The following is an 18,799-nucleotide window of genomic DNA, read 5'->3' as shown; positions in this document are numbered from 1 at the left end:
TATTTATCAATGGACATTTCCCTTAATATATTTTTCATAAGAATCGTGATTTTATTCATCTTGTAATTTGTAAAAGTCTACTCTAGATACCGTACTCCACCACCTGCCTATGCTGAGCATTTATTTTGTCGGAAGTGTCCTCTTTGTGACATTGTCCTTAACCACATTATACGGAGTATGTATGTTCTCTCCCGTGTGTGTGTATATGTGTGTGCTATGCATAGATCACCTTAGTTCACTAAGTAAGTCTTTCCTGGATGGACTGGATCCAGTCCACATTGCATCCTCAGTTTGCTTTGGTGAGTCAGTAGGTCAGGTGACAAACCCACACAATCATAACAACATATACTCCCCTAATCCTTTCACTAATCCTTCATATTCCAAGCTGCCACATTGTATTATGTATAACAACATATGCAGTGCCTTCAGAAAATATTCACACCCCTTAACTTTTTCCACATTTTGTTGTGTTACAGCCTGAATTTAAAGTGGATTACATTTAGATTTTTTTTGTCACTGGCCTACACACTACCGAACATTTTACTAATTAATAAAAAATAAAAAATAAATGTCTTGAGTGAATAACTATTCAACCCCTTTGTTATGGCAAGTCTAAATTATTTCAGGAGTAAAAATGTGCTTAACAAGTCACATAATAAGTTGCAAGGACTCACTCTGTGTGCAATAATATTGTTTAACAAGATTTTTGAATGACTACTTCATCTCTGTCCCTCAGTCAAGCAGTGAATTTCAAACACAGATTCAACCACAAAGACCAGGGATGTTTTCCAATATCTCGCAAAGGACACCTATTGGTAGGAGAAAAATTTAATAAAATAGACATTGAATTTCCCTTTGAGCATGGTGAAGTTATTAATTAAACTGTGGATGGTGTATCAATACACTCTGCCACTACAAAGAGCCAGCAGCATACCACCCTGCATCCCACTGCTGGCTTGCCTCTGAAGTTAACCAGGCTTAGTCCTGGTCAGTTCCTGGATGGGAGACCAGATGCTCTAGAAGTGGTGTTGGAGGTGTAGGCAGGAGGCACTAAAGTAAAAGTTTGTGATGGAACATTTTATGTTTGTGCTTTTCTAATAACCAATTTCTGTGTTCATGCAAGTGACTGATTGAACGAATCCTCACTATCAGTATCTGCAATTTGGCAGCACGCCCTGAACCTTGTTTTGAGAAAGGGATATCTCAGTTTCAAGGTCTCAGCTTTGAGAAAAGAAGCCTCGTGAGGTACTGATCTGTCACATGCATGACCCTGTATTGGTCGGTCATATGAATGAAGCAAACGTTATGATGAATGAATTATGAATGATGAATAAGCTAAATCATGCAAATATAACTTGTATGTATATAAGAGAACTAACGGGACTGCCCCGGGTAGAGCTCCTGATTGACATGTGTACTTGGTGCATTGAGTTGGTTGGAACCTCTCCAGCATGCTGATAATAAAGAATGATTAATTTAAGATTGATTTTGAGTGTCCCTGTAAAGAATTTACACAACAAAAGCAATTCACTTTTTGTCCTGAATAACAAAGTGTTATGTTTGGGGCAAATCCAACACAACATATCACTTACTACCACTCTTCATATTTTCAAGCATGGTGGTGGTTGCATCATGTTAAAAGAAACGGAATAGAGCTAAGCACAGGAAAAAACCTGGTTTAGTCTGCTTTCCAACAGACACTAGGAGACAAATTCACCTTTCAGCAGGACAATAACCTAAAACACAAGGCCAAATATACACTGGAGTTGCTTACCAAGACAACATTTAATGTTCCTGAGTGGCCTTGTTGCAGTTTTGACAGAAATCGGCTTGGAAATCTATGGCAAGACTTGAAAATGGCTGTCTAGCAATGATCAATAATTTTAATCCCACGTTTTAACACTACAAAATGTGGAAAAAGTAAAAGAGTGTGAATACTTTCTGAAGGCACTGTATTGGTTTCATCCCCATCAACAAAATCCACACAGAAAGAAATTATATGAAGTTATTATTCTGCCATCCAGAATACCATTAATGTCTATCATTTATTGATCCTCCATTCAGACAGTATTTGATGTCAAATACACGGGGTAGAGGTCTTCACGGGTCCAACAGACCCAAAATTCCGAGATCCGACCAAGATCTGAGACAAAAATTTGGGTCCTGGGTTGGATCTCGGAATTTTGGGTCTGTCAGAACCCACATTTTTGTCTCAGATCTGGGTCGGATCTGATATAATTGCTATGGGTCTCGGGTATGTGCAATTTAAATTGATTTACTGACTGGATCTGTCCTCTGTTAATTTAATGTGTGTGAGGTGATGAAAACTGAACGAGCTTGTAGCTTAGGTCCAGCTGAAACTGATTACGGCTGCTCCCCTCACATGCGCGAAAGGAGTGAAAGGAGCCTTGGACTAGGCTACTGTTGATTGCTAAGATGGAAGCCTTTTTCATTAAAGTAAAATGAAAGTTAGAGGAGAAATAGTATAGTGAAAAGAAGGCGACAACAGGAATGTCCTCAGGGACAAGTTTTAATATTGTAGTGGACAAAGATGAGAAGAAAGTTGGCTTGGCTAAATGGACTGAGTGCAATTCACTATTCAGGTTTGATGCCATTTTTGAACTTGTATTTATTTATTTTGTATTTATTATCATTTGTTTTAGAATTATTAATATTATTGTATATCATTATTTATGTAGATCTGTAAAAGAATGTAAACCAGTTCTTTAAATATGCTAAATGTGTTTTGTTTCATTATGTTGAGACATTTTTGTTGGCTAAATTAAGTTAATTGTCTTTTTTAACTTTGTACTCCGTATTTAGTTTAATATAGGTTCAAACTAGGCCTGTTGTAAAATAAATAGCTTTAGCCTATTGCTGTCATTTGATGGGTAGTTGCTACAATATAGGCCTAGTCTGTTCAAAACGTTTGTAAAGGTTTAAACCAGTTCTTTAAATATAAGTGTTTTTTTTGGCCAAATTAAGTTCCATCTGACAAGTATAAAGAAATGCATGTCGGTGTTGGGAACATGGCGCCAGCATACCTCTATCTTTCTCTCTAGGGCTAGGCCCAAGCTTTCTTCCTTTATATATACTTTCATAATATCATACAGAGGACATCTAGGCCTGTATGCATGCAATGCCCTGACGCATTTAGCGCTCAAATCTCCAACAGCTAAACGGTGAGGTGGACAGTTTATGTTTGAGGACAGTAAAAACCAATAAAAAAATAGGCTATGAAGTTTTGAATATGCTACCCATCGAAACACAACAAATTTTTTTTTGTCATTTGTTTTAGGCAGTTTTTAAGGACATGTATGGCCTAACTGTGGATCATTTCGCCAATATCACTCGTTTATTGATGGAGCTGGCAGCGCCCAGTCTGAGGTTTCTTTCTCTCTCTCTTTCTACTCTCTGATCTGAACAGGTTTTTTGAAAATTACTTTATGCATATCGGATCGGGTGGGAAATCCCCAGATCCATTTTGGAACGGGTCCAACTTTCTGGGCCTGTGATTACCCCTAACACAGGGTGCCCGAGGACAGGATTCAATGACCTGCATTCAAGATCAACTGTACATGTGACTACAGAGTGTTTTGATTGGTTTGTGGTTTGAGAATTGGGTCTAGTGCCAGAACTACTTGCATACGCTAGACAGAAGTTATGTAATTAGAACGCATCCTGTTCTCTGTATTATGTCAACTTACATTTCCTGTTTTTCTTGTTGCACAAATTCAGATTTGGCCTCCAAGCAGTTGTTTTGATTAAAGTGTATTGCTACAAGCAAAGTGCAATTATCATAATGTATGATTATATAGCTGGGGTTCCCTAACTTTTTCACTCTTCCAGTATTGGGAAACATCCCGCGCCTCCCCTGTGTGCACGTGCCATGTCTATTTCTGTGGACACAAGCACTGTTTATGATACAAACTGTTTACACCCCTCTTGTTGGTAGAGAGAATTTTGCAGGTTTAAAGCTTATTTCGTGCAATTCTTCACATGTTGTCATTGGGTGCAAAGAAAACTTAGCAGTTTTAAAGCTAATTTTATTGCAATTCTATACATTTTCCCATGTCTAATGTGTATTCATGTGATATTTCAGTGGATAAAAATATCTATGGGCTAAAAAACCTAAATAAAAAAACGTTAGCTGACATGGGCTAGTTGATCTGAACATTTCTGACAAGTTATAAATAGCTCTCTAAGGTATGCGAAGACTAACATGACAAGAGGAACTGATGATGCACTACCCAATTTCGAAATTACATCTTGTTCATTCTACTATTACAACTTTCAGTTTAAAGCCGGATTGAGTTCCTTTAAAAATGTAAACATTTTTTAATAATATACTTTTTGGGGGGCATGTGCCGACCCCTCGCCCCACAGTTTGGGAACCAATTCTCTACAGTACCTGTTCTTCCCTTTTTGTCCCTGACGTGAAGATCTGCTCCTAATGTGAGGAGAGCTTTGATTGTGCCTGTGTGACCCTCCTGAAAATATAAAATATCAAGCATGATATAATATTATGCACACAATTTGCCTTTATGTACAGGATAGGCCTGATAATAGATGTTTACAGAATTGAGCTAACTTTGGCAGCGTAGTGCAGGGAAGTGAGCTGCATGTCAGTGGCTGTCTGGTTCACATCCACTCCGAGGTCCCTCACAAGGAACTCTAGCGCCTCCTCCTGGGCTGTGACAGCAACATGGTGCACGACTGGGCCGCCAGGATTTCTGCTGCAGTCGGAGAGGCCTATGTGACACACGAGAATGCAAGTATATACAGGTCAGTATCTTATTCAATGTCCAGGGGTACTGGAGTGGTTGAGGTGGATTAATTTTCCCAAGGGGACTATGGTGGAATTTAAGTGCGATACAGATACTGGAGTGATTAAGGTGGATTAATTTTTCCAGGGAGACTATGGTTGAATTAAGTGAGGTACAGACAAGTTGTTGTTTTTTGGTGTAAATTTCAGTTATCTCAGATATGTTTTGATAGATGGAAATGTTATTTTCCCCCAGAGTCTCCAGTATACCTGATGCTTCTCCAGCAGTAGTTTGGCCACAGATATGTGTCCGTTCCTCACTGCGTCCATAAAGGGGGTGACCCCACAGCTGTCCCTGCCATCCGGAACATAACCACACCTGCAAACAGAGAAGTGAGAGTCAGTTAGCACTACACCCACACACACTTACACATGATCACATTAACACACAGAGCCTCAACACTGACACTCTAACATGCCTCCTCACAAGTATGCAAATCGTCTGAGACATATCGTAATTCATACCTCCTCTCACACACACACAGACATAGACAAACACACCTCTGTACCAAGATGCTGACCACTTCTTCACAGCCGTGCATTGCTGTAGGAACAGAGAATAGACAGAGAAGGGGTAATTAACCAGAAAAAAAATGATATTTTATGCATATTGTTCAAAATACCTGGGAATATGTTCAGACCTGTGACATGTCTGTTTGTTAGCACTGAGATTACCTGCAGTGTGCAGAGGAGTCCTCAGCGTCTTGCTCTCTGTCCTCCAGACTTCCAGGTTGGCCAGTAGGAGGTGCTGTATGACCGCAGGGTCTCCCTTCCTGCAGGCGATGTGGAAGGAGTTCCAGCCGTCCTTGTTCTACAGCATGGGGTCGGCCTCGTGGGACAGTAGTTCCTGGATCATACCCAGGTTCCTCCGGGTGCAGGCCATCATCAGAGGGGTCCTGAAAGTAGAGGTGGGTCACAATGGTGGATCAGAGTTGCACATAATTGTTTTTATTGTGCAATATATATATTTTTGGACTCGCCCTCCCACGCCAATTTTGTGTAGTATTTAATGATTAATTATGTTCATAGTAGTGTGTTGATAATGGTATACAATGCAGGCACGGTGATTTTACATGGAACTATTAAAATATTTCCTTCGAGCCGGATTTGAACCAGCGACCTAAGGATTTCAGCAGTTTGCCTCTACAGTCCTCCGCTCTACCAACTGAGCTATCGAAGGGATACGTTGATAATAAGAAAAAGCAGGATCGTATTCGTTAGTAAACAAGGTAGCAAAACGTTTAGCAACTGAAAAAAAATAAGCCTCTTATTTGACAAATTCTAGTGGTCCTTCCCCGTTTCGGCCGGTTGCTTCCATTTGCTCTCTAATGAATATGACTCTGGTCATTCAATTAATAAATATGATAAATTGAAACCAGAACTTTAATTGAATCTTAGAACAACTTATTTGTTATTTATGACAAACACACACACACACAAGGTCACTACTGCTGTTACTATTTATTATTACTATATACTTAAGCTGCTATACCAAGTTACTTCTCACTTTGTTTATTCTATTGTGTACATCTCACAACGAGTTTTATAACTTTTGTCTTCTACTTTTTCTTATTTTTGGACATGGTATTTGATTCTTAATTGATACTGTACTGCATTGTTAAGGAGAGTTTGCGATTAAGCGTTTATGCACATAACATGGGCCGACGAAAAAAAATTCCTTCGAGACGGATTTGAACCAGCGACCTAAGGATTTCAGCATTTAGCCTCTACAGTCCTCCGCTCTACCAACTGAGCTATCGAAGGTGGTTAAATCACTTCCAAAAAAATGTGGTTCCTCCGGGTGCAGGCCATCATCAGAGGGGTCCTGAAAGTAGAGGTGGGTCACAATGGTGGATCAGAGTTGCACATAATTGTTTTTATTGTGCAATATATATATTTTTTGGACTCGCCCTCCCACGCCAATTTTGTGTAGTATTTAATGATTAATTATGTTCATAGTAGTGTGTTGATAATGGTATACAATGCAAGCACGGTGATTTTACATGGAACTATTAAAATATTTCCTTCGAGCCGGATTTGAACCAGCGACCTAAGGATTTCAGCAGTTTGCCTCTACAGTCCTCCGCTCTACCAACTGAGCTATCGAAGGGATACGTTAGCTGTATGAAAAAGCAGGATCGTATTCGTTAGTAAACAAGGTAGCAAAACGTTTAGCAACTGAAAAAAAATAAGCCTCTTATTTGACAAATTCTAGTGGTCCTTCCCCGTTTCGGCCGGTTGCTTCCATTTGCTCTCTAATGAATATGACTCTGGTCATTCAATTAATAAATATGATAAATTGAAACCAGAACTTTAATTGAATCTTAGAACAACTTATTTGTTATTTATGACAAACACACACACACACAAGGTCACTACTGCTGTTACTATTTATTATTACTATATACTTAAGCTGCTATACCAAGTTACTTCTCACTTTGTTTATTCTATTGTGTACATCTCACAACGAGTTTTATAACTTTTGTCTTCTACTTTTTCTTATTTTTGGACATGGTATTTGATTCTTAATTGATACTGTACTGCATTGTTAAGGAGAGTTTGCGATTAAGCGTTTATGCACATAACATGGGCCGACGAAAAAAAATTCCTTCGAGACGGATTTGAACCAGCGACCTAAGGATTTCAGCATTTAGCCTCTACAGTCCTCCGCTCTACCAACTGAGCTATCGAAGGTGGTTAAATCACTTCCAAAAAAATGTGGTTCCTCCGGGTGCAGGCCATCATCAGAGGGGTCCTGAAAGTAGAGGTGGGTCACAATGGTGGATCAGAGTTGCACATAATTGTTTTTATTGTGCAATATATATATTTTTTGGACTCGCCCTCCCACGCCAATTTTGTGTAGTATTTAATGATTAATTATGTTCATAGTAGTGTGTTGATAATGGTATACAATGCAAGCACGGTGATTTTACATGGAACTATTAAAATATTTCCTTCGAGCCGGATTTGAACCAGCGACCTAAGGATTTCAGCAGTTTGCCTCTACAGTCCTCCGCTCTACCAACTGAGCTATCGAAGGGATACGTTAGCTGTATGAAAAAGCAGGATCGTATTCGTTAGTAAACAAGGTAGCAAAACGTTTAGCAACTGAAAAAAAATAAGCCTCTTATTTGACAAATTCTAGTGGTCCTTCCCCGTTTCGGCCGGTTGCTTCCATTTGCTCTCTAATGAATATGACTCTGGTCATTCAATTAATAAATATGATAAATTGAAACCAGAACTTTAATTGAATCTTAGAACAACTTATTTGTTATTTATGACAAACACACACACACACAAGGTCACTACTGCTGTTACTATTTATTATTACTATATACTTAAGCTGCTATACCAAGTTACTTCTCACTTTGTTTATTCTATTGTGTACATCTCACAACGAGTTTTATAACTTTTGTCTTCTACTTTTTCTTATTTTTGGACATGGTATTTGATTCTTAATTGATACTGTACTGCATTGTTAAGGAGAGTTTGCGATTAAGCGTTTATGCACATAACATGGGCCGACGAAAAAAAATTCCTTCGAGACGGATTTGAACCAGCGACCTAAGGATTTCAGCATTTAGCCTCTACAGTCCTCCGCTCTACCAACTGAGCTATCGAAGGTGGTTAAATCACTTCCAAAAAAATGTGGTTCCTCCGGGTGCAGGCCATCATCAGAGGGGTCCTGAAAGTAGAGGTGGGTCACAATGGTGGATCAGAGTTGCACATAATTGTTTTTATTGTGCAATATATATATTTTTTGGACTCGCCCTCCCACGCCAATTTTGTGTAGTATTTAATGATTAATTATGTTCATAGTAGTGTGTTGATAATGGTATACAATGCAAGCACGGTGATTTTACATGGAACTATTAAAATATTTCCTTCGAGCCGGATTTGAACCAGCGACCTAAGGATTTCAGCAGTTTGCCTCTACAGTCCTCCGCTCTACCAACTGAGCTATCGAAGGGATACGTTAGCTGTATGAAAAAGCAGGATCGTATTCGTTAGTAAACAAGGTAGCAAAACGTTTAGCAACTGAAAAAAAATAAGCCTCTTATTTGACAAATTCTAGTGGTCCTTCCCCGTTTCGGCCGGTTGCTTCCATTTGCTCTCTAATGAATATGACTCTGGTCATTCAATTAATAAATATGATAAATTGAAACCAGAACTTTAATTGAATCTTAGAACAACTTATTTGTTATTTATGACAAACACACACACACACAAGGTCACTACTGCTGTTACTATTTATTATTACTATATACTTAAGCTGCTATACCAAGTTACTTCTCACTTTGTTTATTCTATTGTGTACATCTCACAACGAGTTTTATAACTTTTGTCTTCTACTTTTTCTTATTTTTGGACATGGTATTTGATTCTTAATTGATACTGTACTGCATTGTTAAGGAGAGTTTGCGATTAAACGTTTATGCACATAACATGGGCCGACGAAAAAAAATTCCTTCGAGCCGGATTTGAACCAGCGACCTAAGGATTTCAGCATTTAGCCTCTACAGTCCTCCGCTCTACCAACTGAGCTATCGAAGGTGGTTAAATCACTTCCAAAAAAATGTGTTTTTCAATACATGTTATCCTAATAGAGACTCGAAAATCTAAAACTTCTTTGCTATTTGATTTAAAAAATATATAAGGAATAATGTTGTCTTAATGTTTGCACATGGCATGCGTGTTAATGTATGTCTCACCAATCAGCCTTTTTAAGCAGTCTACTTTGGCTCCTTCAGTGAGCAGATAACTCAAACACTCCTGCTGTCCCATGGACGCAGCTTCATGCAGAGCTCTTTTGTAGTCGGTATTGTACAGCTCTATGTCCATCCCAATCTTTTTTACTAAAAATTGCACAATGTCCAATTGGCCATGACCAGCGGCATAATGCAACAATGTATCACCCGATTTCCCGAAATGTTTTTTGTTGACAAATTGTGCCACCAAGTTCTTTTTTAAGCGTGCACAATTCGCCATTCTGGGTAAGCTTGATTAAATATGTCAATGTCTTCTCATCATCCATTGAACATATACATGTAATAAAGTTCACTATTTGACACCGTTTAAACTGCTAAAATAGCTTGATGTTGTATCTGATCAGAAGCTAGGGATTGCATGATGACAAGTAGGTTAAATTGTTGGTCAACCAAAAGCCTACACATTTCAATTGAGTTCTACTCTACTTTTTACCTTAAAAACGTAAAAGATAGAAAATGTGAACTTAATACCTGACAATAATACGTAAAATAAATGCACAACACTGTTCTACCATAGGCTATGGGCTAAAACAGCTTGTAGCATGTTCAGCAAGAAATTCGGTAATACTCTGATCGTCCACTAGGCTGTAGCAGAATTGTGCACTGGGGCTTGTAGTTTTTGATAGTCATTACTCTCAAAATAACTTATATTGAATGATAATGCATAGGTTGGGTTTATTACATTTTATTGATTTAGACTTTGTAAATAATAACTTCTTCTTGCAATGGTAGTTGCCACAAATTATATTGGCCTATATAGTAAAGTTATTCAGTTGTAGGCTTATAGATCTACTTTTCTTTTTACAATAAGCTAATACATGTAAAGGTAAAATATTTTTAAAAACATGCATCCTATGAGAAATAATTTAGGAAGCACAGTTGTTATTGTGGAGTGTAATGCAATCTCGGTAATTATCTACAAGAAGGCATGTGGCCCCTGTGGTGAACAAGATGAGGCACATCTGGAAAGAACTTCCTGAATATTTTTTGGGGGGTTGTAAAATTGAGTGGGTGAAGGAGCTTCTCTTTGTAGCATTTATTCAAGACCATGCGCAGAGACCGGTGGATACTTAACCGGTGAGAATAATTGTGGCACTTTTTCCCGGTAAGTTCATTTATTTTATGACACATTGTTGAATGAAGAGTTTTGCTTTGATAGTGTGCATTGTTGTGCATAGCTTGCATTGCTCTAAAGCTAGAATAGGAGACACACACCTTTTTAAGAACGTAATATTCATACATTTTTTTAAAATCATTATTATAATCTATGTGTGATGCATTGAGTAGATTGCTATAGGTTCATCTGATATTTTTATGTATTTAATTTGTGTGAGTGTAAAATAACAGTTGGCACTGACTTCTTTGACACCTTGAATGATGGTTCACTTTTGTGAAGAACTTTCATTTCATTTACCAGAACATACAGTAAAATATTACTCTAATGAGGATTCCTTAGTTCTTCTATATGTTTTAAATCTCACATACAGTAGGCTACTAAAAACAAAGTCATCTTGTAAACTCCTGATTAAGCCATATCTGACTATCCATCTCTGTACATTGAATTATTTTTTAGATTAGTTTGGATTAATTTAGAGAAAGTTGTCTCAAAGAGCATTAAAATGTGTGTATATGACACTGAAAAGAGTCTGGAACCCCTAAAAAAAATGAACACAATCCAAACTCTGTCACCCTTTTTATGTTGTTGTTGTATAAGAGCGGAAATTGGACAAGGGCGCAAAACACTTCGCCTAATGGGTATTTTACAAACACTAAAAAACATTACCAAGTCATTTATACTGGCTCAGTCTTGGATAGTGATGCTTTCTACGGAGGAGAACTTGCCCAGAAAATCTGTCTGCACCATATGTGAAAAGTCTGAACTAATACAGATACTAGTATTGACGTCAATGGAGTGGCAGTATTTTCTCTGAAAATGGGCAGAAGAGTACAGTACGAAAATAGCTGAGCTAGTTTTTGTTTGATTATCCAGCGCCAAACAGAACACAGCTTGTGATGTCACTTTTATTGATTGTTTATAGAGTAGTTTACATCTCAACTCTCTACTGTTTACTTACACATTACATCTCAAAAGAGACAGAGGGTGAGAGAGATGGAGAGACATCAGTGTCGAGAGAGTTAGAATTTAAGCAAAAGAAATAGAGGGATAGAAAGATAGCCTCTAGGGAGAGACAGACAAAAGCTTACTGAAAAATGCCACTAGGAAGGAAGCACCGAGATTCTTTTCAAAACCAGATCCACATGCGTGCTGAGCCTTGTATGTCACAGAGAGAAACAGTACAGTATGTACTGTATACTACATTAGATATAACTGTATTAGCTAACACCTTGGGCTACAGTATGGTATACATTTACCATACTGATAAAGTAATATAGAGAGTGACCAGTTACAAAAGTCATGACATACAATTATCATGTCTGTACTGTTCTGCAGTTGCGGTGTGTGGACTATCATACCGTGTAGCGTATGTGATCATCATGACATGAACATGATAACGTTGCAGGATCTTTATTTCCATCAGCAAATGTTTCAGTGGAAACAGACTAGGGTGCAGGTAGCCTAGCAATTAGAGCATTGAGCCAGAGCTCATCCTCCAGGTGTAAATGAAAGGTTGCTAGTTCAAATCCCTGAGCTGACAAGGTGAAAAATTGGTCCATGTGCCGTTGAGCAAGGCAGTTAACCCTAATTGCTCCAGGGGTGCTGGACAATGGTGACCCTGGCTGTGACCCCACTCTTCAAGGGTGGCTCAGGGGGAGTTGGGATATGCCAAAAAAACACATCTCCAATTCACACATGTGTATAATACACACGTTTACATGTGTGAAATAGGACATTTTATATTATAAACCAGTTGATCTCAACATTTCCTTTTCTTAACTGTACCCCCAATCACATTTCACTCTGCCCGAAGTACTCCGTCTTTTGCCCCCTCATCTGCAACCAATCATGAGGCCTATGTTCTTATGACTCTTCCTAAGTACCTCCTGTGGATAGGTGAGGTACCCTGAGGGGTAATGGTAAACAACTCAGGCTCATGTGAAGCCCAATATTAAACTATTCATCTTGATTTGGAGGTATGTTTGTCAGAGGGGTTTTCCTGTATTTAACATCTGTGGTGAGGACTGTGTCTATCTGAGAGGACTGCCAGATCTTGTTCGGGAGCACCTCTGGGAAGGATTTATGTCTGTGAAGACACCCTTCTGGATCTTCAACTGTGCACCAATGCCAAGGAATACGGCAGTCCCTCCCTCGCTTACTCTTAGTCTATTTGTCTTCGTGTCTGTCTGCCTTTGAATCTCACTGCTTTCTGCTTCTCGCTGTCTTTTCAGATGTGGCTGGAAGAGACATGAACAATGGCTCTTTTGAGGAAAAGTGAGTGACCACAGGATGTTGTAATAGCCCTTGCCTATACAAGTTTTTACATCATTACTTTTTTATATATATTAAATGAGTAATAAAACATTGTTGCATGTAAATAATGGGTTTTGCTCCACACTTGTAATCGTGGTGGCTGTAGCAGGGATCAGTGTAGCCATGGTAAAGCACAACCCCCCAGATTCCTCTGGAGTATACTTTGCCTCAGCTGAGTTGGAACGCTTCCAACACCTCCATAAATTATGTTTGAGACTCTCTGTGTGTGTGTGTGTGTGTGTGTGTGTGTGTGTTGCCAATCCCAAAATGTTCCTCAACACTGATGAGGTAACCAGGAAAGTGAGCCCGTAAAAGAGTCCCATTTCATCATCTCAGTCCTCTGTTGTTCACATTCAATACATGATGCAACCATTAAAGGATTTTGAATTAGTGTCCACAACAGTTGTGCCTTGTTCTACAGTCTATACTTTACTTAGAAAGTTAACAGATGCCTTTACTCAAACAACACAAACAGTTGATTTTTTTGGCACAGAGTACAGCTGGCAGCCTGGTTCTTTACATTTTCCAGAAGTGAAGCAATATTTCAATGACTATTTAGTTATTGTTGAGGCAGACAGTTTAGGTCATCCAGGGGTGAATGTGTCAGCACACGATTGATGCCACTCAGGTTGACTACAGCTGACACACAGCTGAGGTGTGTGGATAGGAAGAGAAGGACGGGTGTAACTATTTTATTAGTTAGAATTAGTCGTGGCACCTGGAGGATGAGTCGTGAAAAGGGTAGGGTACAGATGAGAGCCATGTTTGAGTATCTCAGTACTATGTGATCTGCCATGATTGGATACGAGGTGACAGCATTATAGTGGAAACTGTGCTTAAGTTGAACTGACCCAGTTTGGAAGGACTTCTGCTTCAGTTCCCTTGCATCTGACTTTATTGAATGGTCCCTTTCTCTCTCTGCTGTGTCACAGTAAACCATATCCTGCTCATGATGCTGGTTCTCATAGTGTGTCTACTCCTGCACAGTAAGCTGTTCAGTGGCCCGTCTCTGCCCAAACTCAAACACACAGGTAATTCCCCCCAGCTTCTTTCTAACAGGTGAGAAAAAGTCTCACTCTAAAGACACGCTGACCTGAGAGCCAGGTGCATGCCACGGCAAGAGAAGGAAACTAGGACGTGGCAAGACTAGAACCTGCCAAGAAGAGCAGTTGGCACGAGGCTATGAATGCCTGTTGATTTAAAAATAAGCATTTCCTTTGCCGCTTACGGTATAGGGGCAAATTACTTTGAAAATGAAATAGTTGTAATAGATTTTAAAAATAGATGTGACTAATTTTGGTATTTGGTATTTTATTAGGATCCCCATTAGCTGTAAACAAAAGCAGCAGCTAGTCTTCCTTGGGTCCACACAAAACATGAAACACAATACAGAACATCATTAGACAAGAACAGCTCAAGGACAGAACTACATACATCTTTTTTTAAAGGCACACAGCCTACATATCAATTCATACACAAACTATCTAGGTCAAACTTGACCAAGCCCAAACTGGTTGAACTTCCCTCACAGAAACCAGGAAGGACCCAGAGCGTGCGCCCAAAGTTCTTGTAGAGAAGGCAGCGGAGGGAGAGGATGACATCCCAGTAGTCATCTGTGCTGCGGAGGAACGAATGGGCGGTGCCATGGCAACCATCAACAGCATCTATAGCAACACAGATGCCAGTGTGTTCTTCTATATTGTCACTCTTCGTGATGCCATCAAGCTGACAAGGTGTTTCACACTAATCCCTCCCCTTCCACTGTGTCACTGCTTGATATGTAGCAATTTCAGTTCCTAGTTCCAACCCAGGATGTTTTAATTAATTATCCGAATTGTTTCAATAAAGGCCTAGAAAAGGATAACTGAGAAATTACTTTGAGTGAGTTGAACGGTCATTATATTCCTTTGTCTTCATAGACAGTACATAGAGAAGACCAAGTTGAAGGGAATCAAGTATAAGATTCTAGAGTTTAACCCCATGGTTCTGAAAGGGAAGGTGAAACCAGACTCCTCCCGACCAGACCTGCTGCATCCAGTGAGTACACACAAGCACACACATAGGAACTAATTATAACCTAACCACAGTCACTGTCCCTAAAGTCCCTGTTCTGATTGTTCTGCAGCTGAACTTTGTACGCTTTTACTTGCCGCTCCTTGATATCAGCCACAAGAGGGTGATCTACTTAGACGACGATGTCATTGTGCAAGGTACAGAAATGTGTCTTTTGCCATTCAGTCCAGTTTTGAGCTGTAGTTGAGATAAAACGGGTGCCTGTATTTTCAGTATTTACATTCACTAATGACAGGTGACATCAAGGACCTGTACCATACCAAGTTAGAGAAAGGCCATGCTGCTGCCTTCGCCACAGACTGTGACCTGCCCTCCACCCACGAGATGGTGCGCAGCGTGGGCATGCAGGTCAGTGTAATTTTTTTTGCCACGAGAGGGTATTGTTTGCCAAAATAAGAGCAGAGGCACCTCTGTTACAATCAATCCCGGTAAAGGACAATATATTTGTCTGTCACGATCGTGTGGCGGATTAACGGACCAAAATGCAGCAGTTGGAAAATATGCCATCTTCTTTTATTTTAACACGAAGATGAACACGACACAAAAACACTTTAACAAAACAACAAAACGACCGTGAAGCTACAAACGTTGTGCACAAACATACAGGCTACTAACGTTCTTACATAGACAATTACCCACAATCAATGAGAGCCTATGGCTACCCTAAATAAGGCTCCCAATCAGAGACAACCGAAATCAGCTGTCTCTAATTGGGAACTCATTCAGGCAACCATAGACTCTCCTAGATAACTAACCAACATAGACAACGCTAGACATATACACTCAACACAAAACCATCTACTACACCCCATAACCCCTTTACCAAATAAACACCCAAAACCAACAAAACATAAACATTCCCCATGTCACACCCTGACCTAACTAAAATAATCAAGAAAACAAAGAATAATAAGGCCAGGGCGTGACATAACCCCCCCCTTGAGGCGCGAACTCCGGGCGCACCATACACAGTCTAGGGGAGGGTCTGGGTGGGCTTCCATCCACGGTGGCGGCTCCGGCTCTGGTCGCGGTCCCCACGTCACCACAGTACCTAAACACCTCCTAGGCTTCCTCCAAACGACCCCCCTCCACCTTAACCCCATTGCATTCAGGGGCAGTTCCGGACTAAGGGGCAGTACCAGGGTAAGAGGCAGTACCAGGGTCAGGGGCAGTACTAGGGTCAGGGACAGTACCAGGGTCAGGGGCAGCACCAGGGTAAGGGGCAGCACCAGGGTAAGGGGCAGCACCAGGGTAAGGGGCAGCACCAGGGTAAGGGGCAGCTCCGGACTGAAGAATGGCAGCTCCGGACTGAGGGACTGCAGCTCCGGACTGAAGGACTGCAGCTCCGGACTGAGGGATGGCCCATGGCTGGCTGACGGATCTGGCTGCTCATGGCTAGCTGACGGATCTGGCTGCTCATGGCTAGCTGACGGATCTGGCTGCTCATGGCTAGCTGACGGATCTGGCTGCTCATGGCTAGCTGACGGATCTGGCTGCTCATGGCTAGTAATTCAGAACTGCCCCTCAGTCCAGAGCTGTCTCTCTGTCCGGAGCTGCCCTTCAGTCCGGAGTTGCCCCTCTATCCTGAGCTACCTCTTTATCCTGAGCTACCTCTCTCTCCTAAGCTATCCCTCTGTCCTGAGCTATCCCTATGTCCTGAGCTACCTTGTCCCAGAGCTGTCCTTGATTCTGGTGTTGCCCCTAAATTTAGGTGGGGTTATTTGGAGGGTGGTCATTGTGGGGAGGCTACGGAAGCGGGGATTGAATATGGTGGGGTGGGAACCACGCCCGGAGCCTAAGCCACCACCGTGGTCAGATGCCCACCCAGACCCTCCCCTGGACTTTTTGGTGATGCGTTCGGAGTACGCATCTTGAGGGGGGGGTTATGTCACGTTCCTGACCTGTTTTCTGTTTAGTTTTGTGTGTTAGTTGGTCAGGACGTGAGTTTGGGTGGGCATTCTATGTTATCTGTTTCTATGTTGGTTTAGGGTTGCCTGGTATGGCTCTCAATTGGAGGCAGGTGTTTGGCGTTCCTCTAATTGAGAGTCATATTTAGGTAGGCTGTTCACAGTGTTTGTTTGTGGGTGGTTGTCTCCTGTGTCAGTGTTTGTCACACCATACGGGACTGTTACGGTTTGTTCATTTCATGTAGGCTATTTTTCCCTGTTCGTGCGTTCTCGTGTTTATGTATGTTCGTCGTTCAGGTCTGTCTACTTTCGTTTTGTTATTTTGTATCATTATCAAGTATAGTTCGTTTTCGTCTTGTCTTTAATAAATATTATGTGTTCACAACCCGCTGCGCCTTGGTTCCCTCACTACTCCACCTCTTCTTATGAAGAGAGAGAGGACAGCCGTTACATTGTCTTAAGTTTATCCTATACCTAGCCAAGACGATACTCTAATTCTCTTCTTAAATAACTTGACAAGCGGTCTCATAGATCGCTCTAAACTATCCGTTTGTTTCCGATTCTGAATCCAAATCAAATTCCTTCCCTATTGACCCTGTCTCCCAGACAACGTACATGGGCTTCCTGGACTACAGGAAACAGGAAGTGAGAGACCTGGGGATCAACCCCAGCGACTGCTCCTTCAACCCTGGGGTGTTTGTGGCCGACATTGGAGAGTGGAAGAAACAGAAGATCACCAAACAGCTGGAGAACTGGATGCAGGAGAACTTAAAGTAAGTAGAGAAGTATGTTTGACCTGTGATCAGATCTTTCCACATAACCCCTAAACTGACCTGAACCCATAAGAAATTAACCCTGCTGTCTATTATAATAATAGATATTCCCATGAAAACGTACTATTACTTCTATTTCATTTGAATATCATGATTAGAGAAATTAAATAAAAATGTTCTACTTTGTGATGCTCTCATCCACTAGGAAAAACATATACAGCAGTGCCATGGCAGGGGGTGTGGCGACTCCTCCTATGCTGATCGTGTTCCATGACAAATACACAATCATCGATCCTCTGTGGCACGTCCGACACCTGGGTGAGATCGCCTCACCTTGATGACATCACCACACCTCCTACATAGCACAGCATAACCATGTATCGAGATTTATGGCTCTGGTACACAGGCCTAGGTGTCATAATGTAGGATAGAGCCACTCCTAGAGGCTGATTTACTGTGTATTCTGTTCTCTTTTCCTATAGGCTGGAGCCCAGACGCCCGCTACTCTGAGACCTTCCTACAGGGTGCACACCTGCTGCACTGGAACGGCCGCTTCAAGCCCTGGGACTACCCCTGTGTCCACCTGGACCTGTGGGAGAAGTGGTTCATCCCAGATCCCACCGGGAAATTCTCGTTGGTACGGCCCGAGGGCAAAATCTGAGGGATGTTTAACAAATGTTTGTGTAGGGGGATGTCTGGCATTTCAGACTGTGAATGGAGGCTGTGAACAGTAAATATTGTGAAGTCCTATTGCTGTTAACATCTTTTGAGATGGTATTTCTTTGAAGGTGCCTATCAAAACGTGTACAGAATGTACAGAAACAAGCTGTATCAAAAATGTATGTGGTTGTTGTGAGATGAGTGAGCATAATTGTATTGATTGTTTTGAAACTTAACAATGTGCTCTCTTTAAAGCTTTTTCCTGAATAAAAAGCTGGAGATTTGACTGTGGAAAGTCTGAATTGGCTGACTACTGGCTAATAAATAACAGAAATGACAGGTAAAAAGAAGACACCACAGGT

At 40.8% G+C, this 18,799-nt stretch overlaps 1 protein-coding gene, 8 non-coding genes and 1 pseudogene across 11 annotated transcripts; 1 reads left to right on the top strand and 9 right to left on the bottom strand.

Moving 5' to 3' along the window:
• Positions 1–2,102: 2,102 nt before the first annotated feature.
• LOC139534008 (ankyrin repeat domain-containing protein 16-like) lies at positions 2,103–9,922 on the bottom strand (annotated as a pseudogene).
• glt8d2 (glycosyltransferase 8 domain containing 2) lies at positions 5,340–18,721 on the top strand. 3 transcript variants are annotated; one of them, XM_071332593.1, is made up of 11 exons: positions 5,340–5,399; positions 5,548–5,733; positions 12,943–12,985; positions 13,957–14,055; positions 14,556–14,757; positions 14,944–15,061; positions 15,150–15,234; positions 15,333–15,445; positions 17,611–17,777; positions 17,983–18,095; positions 18,260–18,721. In XM_071332593.1, exons 3-11 carry the CDS (start codon positions 12,967–12,969, stop codon positions 18,436–18,438), a joined length of 1,095 nt encoding a protein of 364 aa, XP_071188694.1. In that variant the 5' UTR covers positions 5,340–5,399; positions 5,548–5,733; positions 12,943–12,966; the 3' UTR covers positions 18,439–18,721. The 3 variants fall into 3 exon arrangements, with proteins under 3 accessions (XP_071188694.1, XP_071188695.1, XP_071188693.1); XM_071332592.1 differs by lacking the exons at positions 5,340–5,399; positions 5,548–5,733 and adding an exon at positions 10,567–10,699; XM_071332594.1 differs by lacking the exons at positions 5,340–5,399; positions 5,548–5,733; positions 13,957–14,055 and adding an exon at positions 10,565–10,699.
• trnay-gua (transfer RNA tyrosine (anticodon GUA)) lies at positions 5,918–6,005 on the bottom strand. Its single transcript is given in 2 exon segments — positions 5,918–5,953; positions 5,969–6,005. It is a non-coding gene; the product is annotated as a tRNA-Tyr (tRNA).
• trnay-gua (transfer RNA tyrosine (anticodon GUA)) lies at positions 6,502–6,589 on the bottom strand. Its single transcript is given in 2 exon segments — positions 6,502–6,537; positions 6,553–6,589. It is a non-coding gene; the product is annotated as a tRNA-Tyr (tRNA).
• Positions 6,848–6,935, bottom strand: trnay-gua (transfer RNA tyrosine (anticodon GUA)). The gene is given in 2 exon segments: positions 6,848–6,883; positions 6,899–6,935. It is a non-coding gene; the product is annotated as a tRNA-Tyr (tRNA).
• Positions 7,432–7,519, bottom strand: trnay-gua (transfer RNA tyrosine (anticodon GUA)). The gene is given in 2 exon segments: positions 7,432–7,467; positions 7,483–7,519. It is a non-coding gene; the product is annotated as a tRNA-Tyr (tRNA).
• Positions 7,778–7,865, bottom strand: trnay-gua (transfer RNA tyrosine (anticodon GUA)). Its single transcript is given in 2 exon segments — positions 7,778–7,813; positions 7,829–7,865. It is a non-coding gene; the product is annotated as a tRNA-Tyr (tRNA).
• On the bottom strand, positions 8,362–8,449 carry trnay-gua (transfer RNA tyrosine (anticodon GUA)). The gene is given in 2 exon segments: positions 8,362–8,397; positions 8,413–8,449. It is a non-coding gene; the product is annotated as a tRNA-Tyr (tRNA).
• On the bottom strand, positions 8,708–8,795 carry trnay-gua (transfer RNA tyrosine (anticodon GUA)). Its single transcript is given in 2 exon segments — positions 8,708–8,743; positions 8,759–8,795. It is a non-coding gene; the product is annotated as a tRNA-Tyr (tRNA).
• Positions 9,292–9,379, bottom strand: trnay-gua (transfer RNA tyrosine (anticodon GUA)). The gene is given in 2 exon segments: positions 9,292–9,327; positions 9,343–9,379. It is a non-coding gene; the product is annotated as a tRNA-Tyr (tRNA).
• Positions 18,722–18,799: the final 78 nt, after the last annotated feature.

Source organism: Salvelinus alpinus, chromosome 11, assembly GCF_045679555.1.
Source record: "Salvelinus alpinus chromosome 11, SLU_Salpinus.1, whole genome shotgun sequence".
Taxonomy (NCBI): Eukaryota; Metazoa; Chordata; class Actinopteri; order Salmoniformes; family Salmonidae; genus Salvelinus; species Salvelinus alpinus.
Note: the sequence above shows the minus strand (reverse complement) of the source record. Positions and strands in the feature narration are given on the sequence as shown.

What these genes read in the sequence shown, in the direction of transcription:
- glt8d2 (XM_071332593.1), top strand. An exon ending in GATGCCATCAAGCTGACAAG is followed by an intron (nt 14,758 to 14,943) that starts GTGTTTCACACT and finishes TTGTCTTCATAG; the next exon opens with ACAGTACATAGAGAAGACCA. An exon ending in TGCGCAGCGTGGGCATGCAG is followed by an intron (nt 15,446 to 17,610) that starts GTCAGTGTAATT and finishes CCTGTCTCCCAG; the next exon opens with ACAACGTACATGGGCTTCCT.